Source organism: Chiloscyllium punctatum, chromosome 16, assembly GCF_047496795.1.
Source record: "Chiloscyllium punctatum isolate Juve2018m chromosome 16, sChiPun1.3, whole genome shotgun sequence".
Lineage (NCBI taxonomy): Eukaryota > Metazoa > Chordata > Chondrichthyes > Orectolobiformes > Hemiscylliidae > Chiloscyllium > Chiloscyllium punctatum.
The window spans coordinates 3,053,709-3,069,360 of NC_092754.1; the positions used below are offsets into that span (position 1 = coordinate 3,053,709).

Here is a 15,652-nt window from a genome sequence, read left to right on the forward strand (position 1 = left end):
AATGTGACCATAACTATTCATTAGTATAAAGCACGCACACACACACACATTAGTTCACACATTTGTACACACACCAGTGCACACACTTGTACATGCACACGAGTGCACACACTTAGAGTCATAGAGATGTACACCACAGAAACAGACCCTTCGGTCCAATCCGTCCATGCCGACCAGATATCCCAACCCAATCTAGTCCCACCTGCCAGCACCTGGCCCATATCTCTCCAAACCCTTCCTATTTAAATACCTATCCAGATGCCTTTTAAATGTTGCAATTGTACCAGCCTCCACCACTTCCTCTAACAGCTCATTTCATACTCGTAATACCGATGTGGTCAATAATGAGGTGAGAAGACAGTACACATCAGGAGAATCTGCTTTACATTGTCAACATCAGCATAAGGGACCTTTGTCAATGTACTTCACCTCAGTTAGGTATTGTTTTGAGCTCATTCATTAGGGTGCCACTCTGAGTGAAAACATTGCCCCTTAGGTCTCTTTTATATCTTTCCCCTCTCACCATAAACCTATGCCCTCTAGTTCTGGATTCCCCCACCCTAAGGGAAAAACTTTGTCTGTTTATCCTAACCATGTCCCTCATGATTTTATAAATCTCTATAAGGTCATCCCTCAGCCTCCAATGCTCCAGGGAAAACAGCCCTTGCCTATTCAACCTCTCCCTATAGCTCAAATCCTTCAAACCTGGCAACATCCTTGTAAACCTTTTCTGAACCCTTTCAAGTTTCACAACATCTTTCCGATAGGAAGGAGACCAGAATTGCACGCAATATTCCAACAGAGGCCTAACCAATGTCTGATACACACCCACAAACACATACACTAGTGTATGCTCTTGTACATACACACATACACAAACACACACTCCTTGTTGGTGCCTTTTCTTTAATGTTAGACACGTGGAAGATTCTATACAGTTCCCAATACTGGACAATCAAAGCCCAAACAGTGACAGTTGGACACAAAGGAAATCATTAGCAGAATATTTCTGGACTGCTCTTCTTGACTTATAAAACTGTAATGGCACCAGTGCGGCACAGAACAAGACAAGGTCTCATTGGTAAAAAAGAACGATTTGTCATCTCGATGTAACTGTTGACCATCACGTAAGTAGTTGCGATGTAACTGTTGACCATTGTGCAATTATCTGCTGGAGGTGACACAAGTGATTCATGTAGAAATCTTCCTTCTGATATATTTACTTGATGAGTTTGAAGGATTCACCAGTAATCATGTCAACAAATTCTAGAAGAGAGATGAGATTTGTGTCAGATCATTACAGCTTTAGCTACCAGCCTGGATCCATCACCAAGTTATAATCACTGCGGCTTTGGAATTGTAACTAACCTTGATAGTCAATTGTCCCATCTCCGTCTTTATCGGCTTCTTTCATCATGTGCTCGGCCTCGTCTTCATTGAGAGGCTCCCCTGCATTCATCAGGACATATCTGAGGGATAAAAAATAGCTACAGTGAGAATATCGCATTTTAGATGCAATTCCTTCAGAATAATGGGCCAGTTGCTAAGTGTGTGTGATCTGAATTACGCAAGCAAAGGAATCTCAATCCCTGTGTAAGTCTCAATGAAGATGAAAATGCGCCCCCCAAAAGTGAACTGTGCACCTTTGGATATTACAGACAATACCTCCTGGGGAATGCATGTCTATGAATAATATTGAGTTTGGCTGGGGTAAAACTCGCATGGCCTAATAGTGATTCAGATTCAATTACATTCTCCCATTGTCAGGGAAACCACAGGCTAGATTCGCACACTGAGCAGGATTCCATAGGATGGGGAAAGACCTCACTGTCTGAGGCTAATTTCTGCCGTAAAGTTACTCCCAGTAATGGAGTGTGCAATCAGGTGGAAGGAGAAGAAAATTGGATGGAAAGTTAGAAGATAGAGAGTAAAATAGTTATTAAATCATGAAGAATAAACACAAAATTGCATATCAGATCCATAATTCATTTATTTACCATACTCACAGCTAAATATTAGTCCTTTTTGTAAATTAAGAGTTTCCAAGATATATTGTGTATGGGGTCAAATACTGAATAAGCATAATCCATTGTCAGAAATAAACATATTCCATAATGGATACACAATGACTACACATTGCTCTTTGTGTTCTGCTATAGAATGGGGAGTGAGCTGTAGCCCCACAACCAGACGATAAAATGCTGGAGAACTCAAAAGTTTAGAAAAAGACTAAAACAGAGCTGAGTAAATTACTGGGAGCAACTGATCAAATTATGTCTTTATTATTCTTGGAGAAAATGTATTTACTACATTGTCTGTCAGAATTTGCAAAGTTTTTATTTTGCTGGATAAAAGTTTCCTTTCTTTAACTGTTGCCAATCCCAGCAAAAGTTTACCACAAAAGTTAACGTGCATGGGAGATGTAAGGATGCCCTCTGCTGGCTGATGCAGAAAATAAAACTCATTCCAATTTGGAACATTTCATGAATATAGAGTCATAGAGTCATAGAGCATGGAAAAAGACCCTTCGGCCCAATTCCTCCATGCCGACCAAGTTTCCTAAACTGAGTTCATCCCATTATCCTGTATTTGGCCCACAGCCCTCTGAACCTTTCCTATCCATATACCTGTCCAAATGTCTTGTATTTAGGTGTGGCATGATGGCTCAGTGGTTAGTTCTACTGCCTCACAGTGCCAGAGGCCTGGGTTCAATTCCAGCTTTGGGTGACTCTCTGTGTGGAGTTTGTGCATTCTCCCTGTGTATATGTGGGTTTCCTCCCACAGTCCAAAGATTTGTCACTTAGATGAATTGGCCATGCTAAGTTGCCCATAGTGTTCAGGGATGTGTAGGTTAGGGCTGTGGGTGGGATAATCTTCAGAAGGCTGGTGTGGACTTGTTGGGCTGAAGGGCCTGTTGGGATTCTACATGTTGTAATTGTGGAGCTTATTCCATATGCACCAACCTCAATATGAAAAAGTTACCCTGGGGTCCCTTTTAAATCCTTCCCATCTCACTTTAAACCTATGCCCTCTCATTTTGGAGTCATAGAGTCATACAGCACAGAAATAGACCCTTCTGTCCATCCAATTCATGCCGACCGTAATCCCAAACTAAACTAGTCCCACCTGTCCATGCTTGGCCCATATCCCTCCAAACATTACCTATTCATGTATTTATCTCAACATCTTTTAAACATTGTGACTGCACCTATATCAACCACTTCCTTGGAAGTTCATTCCACGCATGAACCATTCTGTGTAAAAAAAATTTTAAATGTTTCTTCTCTCATCTCAGTTTTGAAATCTCCCACTCTAGGGGAAAGGCACCTGCCGTTCACATTCTCTATAGCCCTTATGATTTTACAAACTTCTATAAGGTCACCCCTCAACCTCAAATGCCCCAATGAAAAAAGTCCCAGTCTATCCAGTCTGTCCTTATAACTCAAACCCTGCCTTCCCCGCAGCATCCTGGTAAATCTGTTTTGCAACATCATGAGACTGGCATCCTGTCCCTTGGGAGAACATTACTGTATGGTCAGGGTCAGGCCATTGGTGCCCTCTTGGAAAGGGGCCCTGTCCAAACAAGGCAGAGGAATGTGATTGTAATCAGTACAGTAAGATGGTCCCCCAGAGCAGTAATGGCTGCATTTTTCTGTTCAGAAAGAATAGCCTCTCGAATACTGTTTACTGGCTTTTCAATGTTAATTGCCTGTTGGGGTTGGGAGGAAATGGAAACTGAGAAAATCTACGCAGGGAATGTTCCAATATCACACCCACCTCATTTACATGTAATATAAATATTTTCCATATGATTCCAGTGGGAACACCCTGTTCAATCAGACAGCAAGCTGATTATATTCCATACTCCTCCAACCTTGCCACTCACAATCTGCTCTTCACAAACTTGTAGTCCTCCAATCCCTGCTGCCCATTGCCTCAGCTCTCACCAAGATCCAACACCCTCCCCCCCCCACCCCCCACCCCCCAAATGACCCAGTCATTGCCGACCAACACTCACTCCTGCTCAGGCAACACCTCCGTTCGAAAATTTTCATTCTCATTTTCAAATCCCTCCCAGTCAGTGACTTCCTCCTTCGTTTCCTCTAACACTGACCTCTGGAGTATATCAGACGTTAATCGTTCTGTCAGTGGGAGCTTGCTGTCAGCTGTTAAGATTCTGAGCTCTGGACCGTCCTCATGGAACCTCTCTGCCTCTCGGCCTTCCTTTCTTCCTCTGAGACACTGGTTAAACCCTTCTTCTTTGCTCACCCTTTACATCATTTGCCCCAAAGTCACCTCTGAAACTTAGCATCAATCTATATTTGCTAACTCTGTGTTGGGGCACTAAAGAAGTTGGATAAGGAATGAAATGAGGAAACACAAAGGGTAGTAGACATTTGCAACTCTCTTTACAAATAGAAGTTGATGCTTGACTAATCAGAATCTATCTGCCTGTCCTGAGAATGAAGACTGACAGTTAACTGTTCTTGCTGCATCTCAGTGCCAATAATGACCTGACAAGTCAGCACCTGTTTCTCAAATTGTAGAAAATGGTGACTATGTTTTCAATCATGAGGGGTATGGATAGGGTAAATAGACAAGGTCTTTTCCCTGGGTTGGGGGAGTCCAGAACTAGAGGGCATAGGTTTAGAGTGAGAGGGGAAAGATATAAAAGGGACTTAAGGGGCAACTTTTTCACACAGAGGGTGGTGCATGTATGGAACAACCTGCCAGAGGAAGTGGTGGAGGGTGGGTTAATTACAACATTTAAAAGGCATCTAGATGGGAATATGAATAGGAAGGTTTAGAGGGATATGGGCCAATTGTTGGCGAATGTGACTAGATTTATTTAGGATATCTGGTCGACATGGACAAGTTGGATAGAAGGGTCTGTTTCCCTGCTGTGCACCTCTATGACTCTAACACTGTTTCTTGTGTCCTAGTCCTGATGGGTGCAAAGCTTTCAACTTCCTGTCTCCTTTAGCAAAGTTTAAGCTCTTGGTTATTAGGGATAATCCTAGTAACTATAGGCCAGTGAGTCTCACTTCTGTTGTGGGCAAAGTCTTAGAGAGAATTGTAAGGGATAGGATTTATGCACATCTGGATAAGAATGATGTGATCAAGGATAGTCAGCATGGTTTTGTGAAGGGCAGGTCGTGCCTCACAAACCTTATTGAATTCTTTGAGAAGGTGACTAAGGAGGTAGATGAGGGGAAAGCGGTAGATGTGGTATATATGGATTTTAGTAAGGCGTTTGATAAGGTCCCCCATGGTAGGCTACTGCAGAAAATACAGAGATATGGCATTGAGGGTGAGTTGGAGGTTTGGATTAGGAATTGGCTCTCTGGAAGAAGACAGAGGGTAGTAGTTGATGGCAAAGGTTCATCTTGGAGTGCCGTCACTAGCGGTGTTCCGCAAGGATCTGTTTTGGGACCATTGCTGTTTGTCATTTTTATAAATGACCTGGAGGAAGGGTTAGAAGGTTGGGTGAGCAAGTTTGCGGATGATACGAAAGTCGGAGGTGTTGTAGACAGTGAGGAAGGATATGGCAGGTTACAGCGGGATATAGAGAAGCTGCAGAGCTGGGCAGAAAGGTGGCAAATGGAGTTCAATGTAGCTAAGTGTGAAGTGATTCACTTTGGTAAGAGTAATAAAAAGATGGATTACTGTGCTAATGGTAGACTACTTGGTAGTGTGGAAGAGCAGAGGGATCTTGGTGTCCATGTACACAGATCTCTGAAAGTTGCCACCCAGGTAAATAGTGCAGTGAAGAAGGCATATGGCGTACTGGCTTTTATTGGTAGAGGAATTGAGTTCCGGAGTCCTGAGGTCATGCTGCAGTTGTATAAGACTCTGGTGCGGCCGCATCTGGAATATTGTGTGCAGTTTTGGTCGCCATACTATAGGAAGGATGTGGAGGCACTGGAACGGGTGCAGAGGAAGTTTACCAGGATGTTGCCTGGTATGGTAGGAAAATCCTATGAGGAAAGGCTGAGGCACTTGGGGTTGTTTTCATTGGAGAAAAGAAGGTTTAGGGGTGATTTGATAGAGGTGTACAAGATGATTAGGGGGTTAGATAGGGTTGACAGTGAGAACCTTTTTCCACGTATGGAGTCAGCTATTACAAGGGGGCATAGCTTTAAATTAAGGGGGGGTAGATATAGGACTGATGTTAGGGGTAGGTTCTTCACTCAGCGAGTCGTAAGTTCATGGAATGCCCTGCCAGTAGCAGTAGTGGACTCTCCCTCTTTATGGGTATTTAAGCGGGCATTGGATAGGTATATGGAGGATAGTGGGTTAGTGTAGGTTAGGTGGGCTTTGATCGGCGCAACATCGAGGGCTGAAGGGCCTGTACTGCGCTGTATTCTTCTATGTTCTATGTTCTATGTTCTATTTTAATCAGAGATTGATATAATTGGTGGAAGCAATGGTATTAAAGGATATAGCTCAAATGCAGGTATCTGAAGTGAGGTGTGAGGTCAGATTGAAGAGTTAAATGGCTTTCTCCTGGTCCCCATGTTCCAATGGGAAGTGAGTAGGGATCTGGTGTACCTTGACCCTGAACCTGAGAATGAGAGATGGCTAAAGGCAATGACAAATTATTCTATTGATAGTTTTGGCATTGTTAGCAACATATTGTGGATCTTGTCCCATTATTTAATAGAGAGAATAATTTCTTCTGCTAACCATAAACAGACAAAACTCCAAAATATTTCTTCCCACCATCAAGAATGTATGAATGGTTATTCATTGATCATTGCCAGTAATGGACATGATGCCCATTTCTTGAAACTGCTGGAAAAAAAGCACTTTTTTTGGGAAGGTTTTCAACTAGCATTCATCAGGATATTTTGCAAGAACACCTATTCAAGGCGAAATCCAAGAGTTATACGGATGAGAGGACAGTGTAGATTCATTGGAAAGTGGACTTCATTCGGTAGAGATGCTACGACAGAGAGTGCACCCTTTATTCGGATTGACAGTTAACAGCTAGTCTTTGCTTACATTTTAAACCAAGTAGGTTGACTCTGATTGGTGAAGGATATCCCTGATAGATGATCCAGTGAATGGCAGACACCTATTTTGTTGAATAGTGGTTGTCAATGTAATTCCTCACATATCCAGGATTATCCAACAAATGTCACTTGTCAGCCCAAGCCTGGATACTGTCCAGATCTTGTTGCATTTGGACATGGACTGCTTCAGTGTCTGAGGAGTTGTGAATGGTGCTGAACATTGTGCAATCATTGGTGAACATCCCCACTTCTGACCTTATGATGGAGGGAAGGTCATGATGAAGCAGCTGAAGATGGTTGGGCCTAGGACACTCCCCTGAGGGACTCCAGCAGAGATGTCCTGGAGCTGAGATGACTGACCTCCAACAACCACAACCATCTTCCTATGTTTCAGATATGACTCCAACCACCAAAGAGTTTGTACCCGATACCCATTGATTCCAGTTTTGCAGGGGTCTTTGATGCCACACTCGGTCAAATACAGCCTTGATGTCAAGGGCTGTCCCTCTCCCCTCCCCTCTAGCATTCAGTTCTTTTGTCCATGTTTGAACCAAGGCTGTAATGAGGCCAGGAGCTGAGTGACCCTGGGGGAACCCAAACTGGGCATCACTGAGCAGGTGCTGCTTGATAGCCCTGTTGATCACCCTTTCCATCACTTTACTGATGTTTGAGAGTAAACCAATGGGGTAGTAATTAGCCGGGTTGGATTTGTCCTGCTTTATGAGTACAGGACATACCTGGGCAATTTTCCACAATGTCAGGTAGATGCCAGTGTTGTAACTGTACTGGAACAGCTTGGCTAGTGGAGCGGCAAGTACAGGAGAAAGTCTTCAGTACTTTTGCCAGAATGTTATCAGGGCCCATAGCCTTTGCAGTGTCCAGTGTCTCCAACCGTTTCTTGATGTCACATGGAGTGAATCAAATTGACTGAAGACTGGGATCTGTGACGCTGGGGACCACTGGATGAGGCGGAGATGGATCATCCACTCAGCACTTCTGGCTGAAGATCACTGTAATCCCTCCCTTTAATAAATCAATTATTCATCGACTTGCTGTTTGTGGCATTTAGCAGATGACAGAATTGCTCAGGGCTTACCTCCTTAATGGCAGTCACTAGACTTTAATCCACTGCATGTGAAGAACTTTAAAACTTTTCTGAGAGTTTGAGAAGCTGCTACATTCACACTAGCTTTTTTTTCATTCTTTTCAGTAATCAGATCTGGATTATTCAAATTGAATCCTTTATCTCCCAGAAATTGCATTACCCACAGCACAAAGCCTATTAAATATTCTACAGACTATTTGACCACTTCTGTTTTTCGATCTTAAAGTAAAGAAGACACAGAGAGGTCACAAAAGGATATTGAGAGGTTATACAAGTGGAGAAAGATGTGGCAAATGGAGTATAATCTGGTAAAGTATAAAGTTATCTGTTTTTGGCAGGAAGAATTTTAAAAACAAAGCATATTATCTGAAGGATGAGGGATTGCAAAGCTCTGAGGGATCTGGATATCCTGTTTTGTATGCAGATGATTAGGAAATTTGTAATTTGTATGTAATTATGATTAATCATTACTTAAATTCCAAAATTTATTTTCTAAACCACTCCAAAATACCAACACCAAGAAAAGCACCTCTGCTGAGGTGACGATTTAAAGGATGTTTTTTAGTCAGGTATAAACACTGGATTCTGTTTTGTGGGAGTTCACACTGACATTCCAGTTTGTTTGATATTTATCAGCTCATTCTCTGAGCATTGAATTACAAATGCAGTTGAGATTTGCAATAGGTGATAATAAAAAAGGAGACCTGGGCAGCACAGGTAAGGGGACCAACGAGCGTAGGATCCCAACTTTCTGGATAAATCTTAACATAACACTGAGCAGAACTCTTCTGTCGTCACTGTAACTAACTGTGACAGCAATGCTACTCACTTTAATGTGTTCCATTCAATGTAACCCTTTCTGTCTGGGTCAAACACCAGGAAGGCTTCCTTCAGTTCTTTATCTTGATTCTTTGATTTTTCATGATAATCTCCCATCAGGGCCAGGAAGTTGTCACAGTTAAATGTTCCTTTCCCTGTGAAATAAATACCAGAACAATTGTGAGCTTCCTTCTCTAGCCCCTTGTGACAAAAGGTTTCTATTTTAACTTTCCTGTCACTATTTTTATTGACGAGGATGTGGTGGCCTAGTGGTGTCATTGCTAAACTGTTAATCCAGGGACTCAACTAGTGTTCTGGAGACCCGGGTTCGAATCCTGCAGTGGTAGATGATTGAATTTGCATTCAATAATAAAAATCTGGAATTAAAGATCTAATGATGACTTTGAAACTACTGCTGATTGTTGGGGGAAAACCCATGTGGTTCACTAATCTCCTTTAGGGAAGGAAATCTGCCACCCTTACCTCATCAGGCCTAAACCTGACTCCAAACCCACAGCAATGTGACTGACTCTTAACTGTCCGCTGGGCAATTAGGGATGGGCAATAAATGCTGGCCTGGCCAGTGACACCCTCACCCTGTGAATGAATAAAAATAGCTTCAATGTGAAGGTTGGTGTATGGTCTCATTTGCTGTTGCCAGATGTGGGTGAAGGAAATGAACCTTGCCCTTTGAACCATGTGGGAGGAGAACTTGACTTCTACAGATGCAACAGATTAGAGTCAAAAGATCTGGTGCTGGAAAAGCACAGCTGGTCAGCCAGCATCCAAGGAGCAGAAGAGTCGATGTTTTGAGAATAAGCGCTTCATTAGGAATGTCCTGATGAAGGGCTTATGCTCATAGCATCAACTCTCCTGCTCCTTGGATGCTGCCTGTCCAGCTGTGCTTTTCCAGCACCAGACGCTTTGCCTTTGAATCATATATCCATTTTGTTTCTTGTAACATTTCCTTTCCTGAACATTGGGGTAACTTCCCCCACTGAGGCAGACTGTAGCTGAACCCTTCTGGTTACAACACGCGGGTAATTCAGTCACTGGAGCATTTATTGCCCATCCCAATTCCCCTCGAGTGACCTTTCAGAGGGCAGTTCTGAGTCAATCACATTCCTGGATTACTGGAGTTCTGGATTACTGGTCCAGTGGTATTACCACATTCCTACTCAGTTACTGAGCCATTGAGAAGATATTAAATATCTCCAAGGCAAACTAACAATTCAGGTGAAACAGCACACATGTAGATCATTCTGTCCATCAGCCCCATGCTAGCTCAACACACCATTGTTCTATCATGCTCATGTTCTGATCATTTAATCTGCACTATCTACAACCTTTCACCCTCCAGCACCCGCCCCCACACTATTGCATTAATGCTGCCCCCTTCCACACTTCACTTCATCTCTGATGAAGTTCAATCAGGACTCAAACCATTAGCTTGCTTTCTCTCTTTCTACCTGACCCACTGTGATCTCTAGCATTTTTCTGATTTTGGAATTCACTGTTAACTGTTCACCCATAACAGGGTTATGATTAATATTGCTCTGATTTTATTGGGCATTTGTCTTTCTGATATTAATATTATTTCATTAGTAAATTAACTCCACCATCCATTAGTCCAGACATGTCAGCAAGAAAGCCAGATAATGTTCTCACCTTCTTTATCCACGTCCTTGGCCATTTGTGCCAAATCACGTTTGGTTAAGTTAATGCCCAGCAGACTCATGAGATTAGCCACATCATCTGTTTTCACTAAGCCATTGCCTTCTTCATCGAACATTTCAAACACACCCTTGTACTCAGCCAGCAGCTCAGGTGTCAATGACTGGGAACAGCATAAAAGGAATGGAAAACAATTAGGAGTCAAGACAAACAAGTCACATGTAAATGAAACATTCAACAGCTGCTCAAAGACTCTCAGCCCACAACTCTAACTTGGAAACACCTCTGCCCTTGTTCACCGTGAGAGAGCACACCCGGAAACCCCTGTCTGTCAGCAATTTTCGGATTACTCTCCAACTTTTTCAAATTCCCATTGGAGAAGGAGTCAGCGCTACCCGGGAATGTGCAGGGTGGAAAATCTAACGGGACCAGCTGTGCATTAAATCAGAAAACCTCAGTAAATCCATTGAGCCTGAATGGGACCAACCATGCTTCAGGTTAACAGTCAATGTTTTCAGATTAGAGTGGTGCTGGAAAAGCACAACAGGTCAGGCAGCATCCGAGGAGCAGGAAAATCGACATTTCGGGCAAAAGCCCTTCATCAGGAATAGAGTCAATGTTTTCAGGTGTTTCCTGATAATTCTGGACATGTTTGAGGACAAATATCAGTCAGACGTCAGCCTGCTTATTATCTCCACCTCCATCACACCCCCCCCCCTCCCCCTCCCCCACTCCGACCCCACCTCTACCCCCAATCCCCACTCTGGCTTGTTCTCATTCTATTGGTTGATGCAGACAGATCCAGCCCACAGAGTGCAGGCCTGGTAATGTCCCTACTGGGAAAAGATAAGAAAAGCTTAGTGTTTAGGATTTCACCAGAGGACACTGAACCTTAGAACTTTGGTTACCAAGAGGATTAAAGTGATGCATCACAAAGCAACCATTCAGCCAGCACAGCTAAGCAATACCCAAGATCATCAGCACATCAGAACTCAGAGCAGAGGAGGCCATTCTGCCCCTCAAGCCTGCTCCACTATTTAACACCATCATGGCTGATCCCATCTCGGCCTCAACTCCACTTTCCTGCCCACTCCCCATAACCCTTCGACCTATTACTAATTAAAGTTCCATCCATTCCCTCCATTAATTTACTCAATGTCCCAGCATCCACCACACTCTGGGGGAGTGAATTCCACAGACTGATGGTCCTTTGAGAGAGGTATTCCCTCTGTTTTAAATCTGCTGCCCCTCAGCCTCAAACCATAACGTCTCATTCTAGATTGATCCACGTGTAAAAGTATTCACTCTATGCTTCTTTTGTCAATCCTTTTAGCATCTTATGTACCTCACTTAGATCTCCCTTCACTCTTCTAAAATCCTTAGACTTAAACTGCTCAATCTCTCTCCATAAAACAAGCCCCTCATCTCTGGAATCAATCCAGTGAAGTTCTTCTGAGCAGTCTCCAATGTAAATACAACACCCCTCCAGCAAGGGGACTAAAACTGTACACAATAAAGTTGGGATTAAAGTCAGATCAGCCATGATCTCATTGTTAAACATCCCGCAACACCAGGTTTGAATCAATGAAAAAGCGGTGCACTGAAAGCTAGTGCTTCCAAGTAAACCTGTTGGACTATAACCTGATGTTGTGTGATTATTAACTTTGTCTACCCCAGTCCAACACCAGATCCTCCACATCATTATATCATTGGATGGTGGATCAGGATGGAAGGGCTGAATGGCCTCCTCTTGTTCCTTGCCGTATGTTTGTAAACAGTACAGCAGGGAACAGGAGAAAGAGGAGACTGAGAAAGGAGCAGAAATCGACAGGAAAGATGAGATCTGCAAGAGTTCTATAATGTGCCAATAGATCATACAAACTGCCTCCACCCAGTGCTGCAGATGAAATCAGGGACAGGGATGGATTGTTGTCCCTGGTTCACTCAGGTCAGACCTGGTTCAGTTTTCAAACTCATTTCAAGGTGCATCGGGGACAATGGCGTCACCAGTCAAGGTCTGGTAGGGAACCAGAGTTTAACTTTCTTGTTTAGATGCTTTTCAATAAATTAATGAAAACTCTCTTGCATTTAGTAACTCCATGAAGATACTAATGTGTTAAAATGTTTCATCGTTGACAGTCACATCAGGATTTCGTTGTTTACAGATCTTTAGCCTTTTGTATCTGGTGCAATGGTCTTGCTGAGAACAGAGGTAATCATTTCATTTTGAAATAACAATTAAACCCACAGAAGCAACACATTGTATAGAATTAGGTGAGACACTTCTAGCCATTAAGTCTACATTTAGAAATATTGGTCTTGATTACTGTTATAGTATGAGGAAATAATTTCTAATTGCTCACCGCATTCACTTAAAAATCTCTGTTTCAATTGCACTTACCATCTTGCTGTCACGACAAGCCCAGCGACAGGAATCAAACTTGGTCTGCTGGTGATCTAGCCTAGTCAGAAAGTTGACACACCCTTTACATTATTGAAGAGAGTAAGTCTATCAATGCCCAGTGGATTTGAAAGTTAAAACTGCCTTTTATGGTTTGACTGAGAGTCTCATTGGATCCTATTTCTGGATGGGATTAATTTTCTTAAGTGAGTTTTCATGTACTAATTTCTCTGTGATAAAAGATTAAATAGAGCTGTATTGAAGTGTGATTAGCATTAAAACTGTTATGTAAATCAGCAATATTCATTCCGGCCTTAAACCTTTTTGGGGTCTGGTCTGTCATCTGCATTTATTCATTTTCGTTAGCAAGTAAAAATGGTTGGCTCAGTGGTTAGCACTGCAGCCTCTCGGCATCAGGGACCTGGGTTTGATTCTGCCTTCGGGTGAGTGTCTGTGTGGAATCTGCACATTCTCCCTGTGTCCTGGTTAGCACTGCAGCCTCTCGGCATCAGGGACCTGGGTTTGATTCTGCCTTCGGGTGAGTGTCTGTGTGGAATCTGCACATTCTCCCTGTGTCCACGTGGTTTCTTCCCACCTTCCAGAGATGGGGGATTGGCCATGTTATAGTGTCGAAGGGTGTGTGGATTAGCCATTGGAAATGTAGATTGTCTGGGTGGGCTGCTGTTCAGGAAGTTAGTGTGGACTCGATAGGCCAAGTGGCCTGTTTCCAAACTGTAGAGATCCTATGGTCTGTTCTGTTTTCCCAGGTATAGTCATTTCACATCTGGATGTGAAGCCAATATCACTAGAATAGCAATCCTGAGGACCAAGCCTCAGGATCTAAGGACAATGATCTAAGGACATGGGTTCAATCCATACAGCAGTTGGTGGAATTTACATGATACTGTATGAATAAAATCTGGAATGGAGAGACTCGGTAATGGTGATTATGAAACGATAATCGATTGTCATAAAAACCCATCTGAATCATTCATGATCTTTCTGGGAGGAAATCTGCCTCCTTCCCCAGTCTGGCTTGTGTTGTAACTGAAGGTTAACATGGAGGTGCAGCAAGCTATGCAAGGTGAATGGAATATTCTCCTTCATTACAAGAGGATTTGAGTACAGGAGCAGTGAGGTCTTGTTGTAGCTGTGTAAGAGTTTGATTAGACTTCACCTGGAGGACTATGTGCAGTTTTAGAATCAAAGAATTCCTTCGGGGGTGGGGGGGTGGGGGGGGAAGAGGCCATTTGGCCCATCAGGTCTGCACTGACCCTTCTGCCCTATTCCCATAACCCTGCATTTCCCATGGCTTCTCCACCCACCTTGCACATTACAGGGTAACTGTGTGTGAGGATGAGGGGACAGAAAGAGGGTGTGGATGAGGGAGCAGAGGGAAAGTGAGGATAAGGATGGGAGGGCAGAGGGAAAGTGAGGGTGAGGATGAGGGGGCAGAGGGAAAGTGAGGGTTAGAGGGCAGAGAGTGATGATCAAGGTTAAGGGGCAGAGGAAGAGCCTGGATGAGGGCGAAAGGGCAGAGAAAGAGTCTGGATGAGGGTGAGGGGGCAGAGATGAGAAGATCATTGACCTTCTTGAGGGACTAATGGCTGTCCCTCAGCACCATAGGGGTGGCACTGCCCCTGGTGGTAACCTCAGGTGAGGGTGTCAGGGGCTGATGACATGGTCTCTCTATCGGTCCTGGGGGTGGGGCCGCCCCTCTGCCATACCCCCCTCCCTTCACTGGGAGCTCCCAGTCCCTGTTGGAGAATCATGGAGCCCCCTTCACCTTCTCCGCCATCTTGTGAGTGTCTGTGTGTCACAGAGCAGGGCAGCTTCAGAACATCAGTGCCCATCTGGCTCAGCAGTGACCTTTTAGAGATGGTGTGGGTGTTTTGGCAGATATCCAGCAAGGGGTGAGCTGCTCTGAGAATGGTGGGGACTTGGGGGAGGCTGGGGGGGTTGGAAGGTGGGGCTATAATTGGAGTGGGGGAAATATTTAATGAGGCAACTTCAGTAAGATACTGAGAAGTCCTGTCAGACCTCACGGTGAAAATCTCCAAAAACCTTGACTCCACTGACACTAAGCTAAAAACTGTAAGATTCTGCCCTCAGTAACAATTGTTTCAGGGGCGTTGGGGCAGCACAGTGGCTCAGTGGTTAGCACTAGCCTCACAGCACCAGGGACTCAGGTTCAATTCCAGCCTTGGACGACTGTCTGTGTGGAGTTTGAACATTCTCCCCCTGTCTGCGTGGGTTTCCTCTGGATGCTCCAGTTTCCTCCCACAATCCAAAGATGTGCAGGTTAGGTGAATTGGCTATACTAAATTGCCCATAAGATTCAGGGATGTGTAAGTTAGGTGCATTAGTCGGGGTAAATGTACTAGGGTAGGGGAATGGGTTTGGGTGGGTTACTCTTTGGAGGGTCGGTGTGAACTTGTTGGGCCAAAGGGCCTATTTCCATGCTGTAGGGCATCTATGATTCAAAAAGACAGTTGTAGTCCCTGACATAACATGCTGTGTATTATACTGAGATTGGGTGTTAGTCACATGTTCTATACCCTAGGTACGTAGTCATTAGCATGTTCCCTCTTAAAGTTAAAAATCACACAACACCAGGTTATAGTCCAACAGGTTTAA

At 43.8% G+C, this 15,652-nt stretch overlaps 1 protein-coding gene across 1 annotated transcript; it reads right to left on the reverse strand.

The window, feature by feature from the left end:
* Positions 1–889: 889 nt before the first annotated feature.
* On the reverse strand, positions 890–13,093 carry LOC140486839 (calglandulin-like). The gene is made up of 5 exons (XM_072585889.1): positions 13,016–13,093; positions 10,609–10,777; positions 8,951–9,095; positions 1,369–1,469; positions 890–1,266 (listed from the first exon to the last, which is right to left on the reverse strand). The coding sequence occupies exons 1-5, from the start codon at positions 13,016–13,018 to the stop codon at positions 1,220–1,222; spliced, it is 465 nt and encodes a 154-aa protein (XP_072441990.1). The 5' UTR covers positions 13,019–13,093; the 3' UTR covers positions 890–1,219.
* Positions 13,094–15,652: the final 2,559 nt, after the last annotated feature.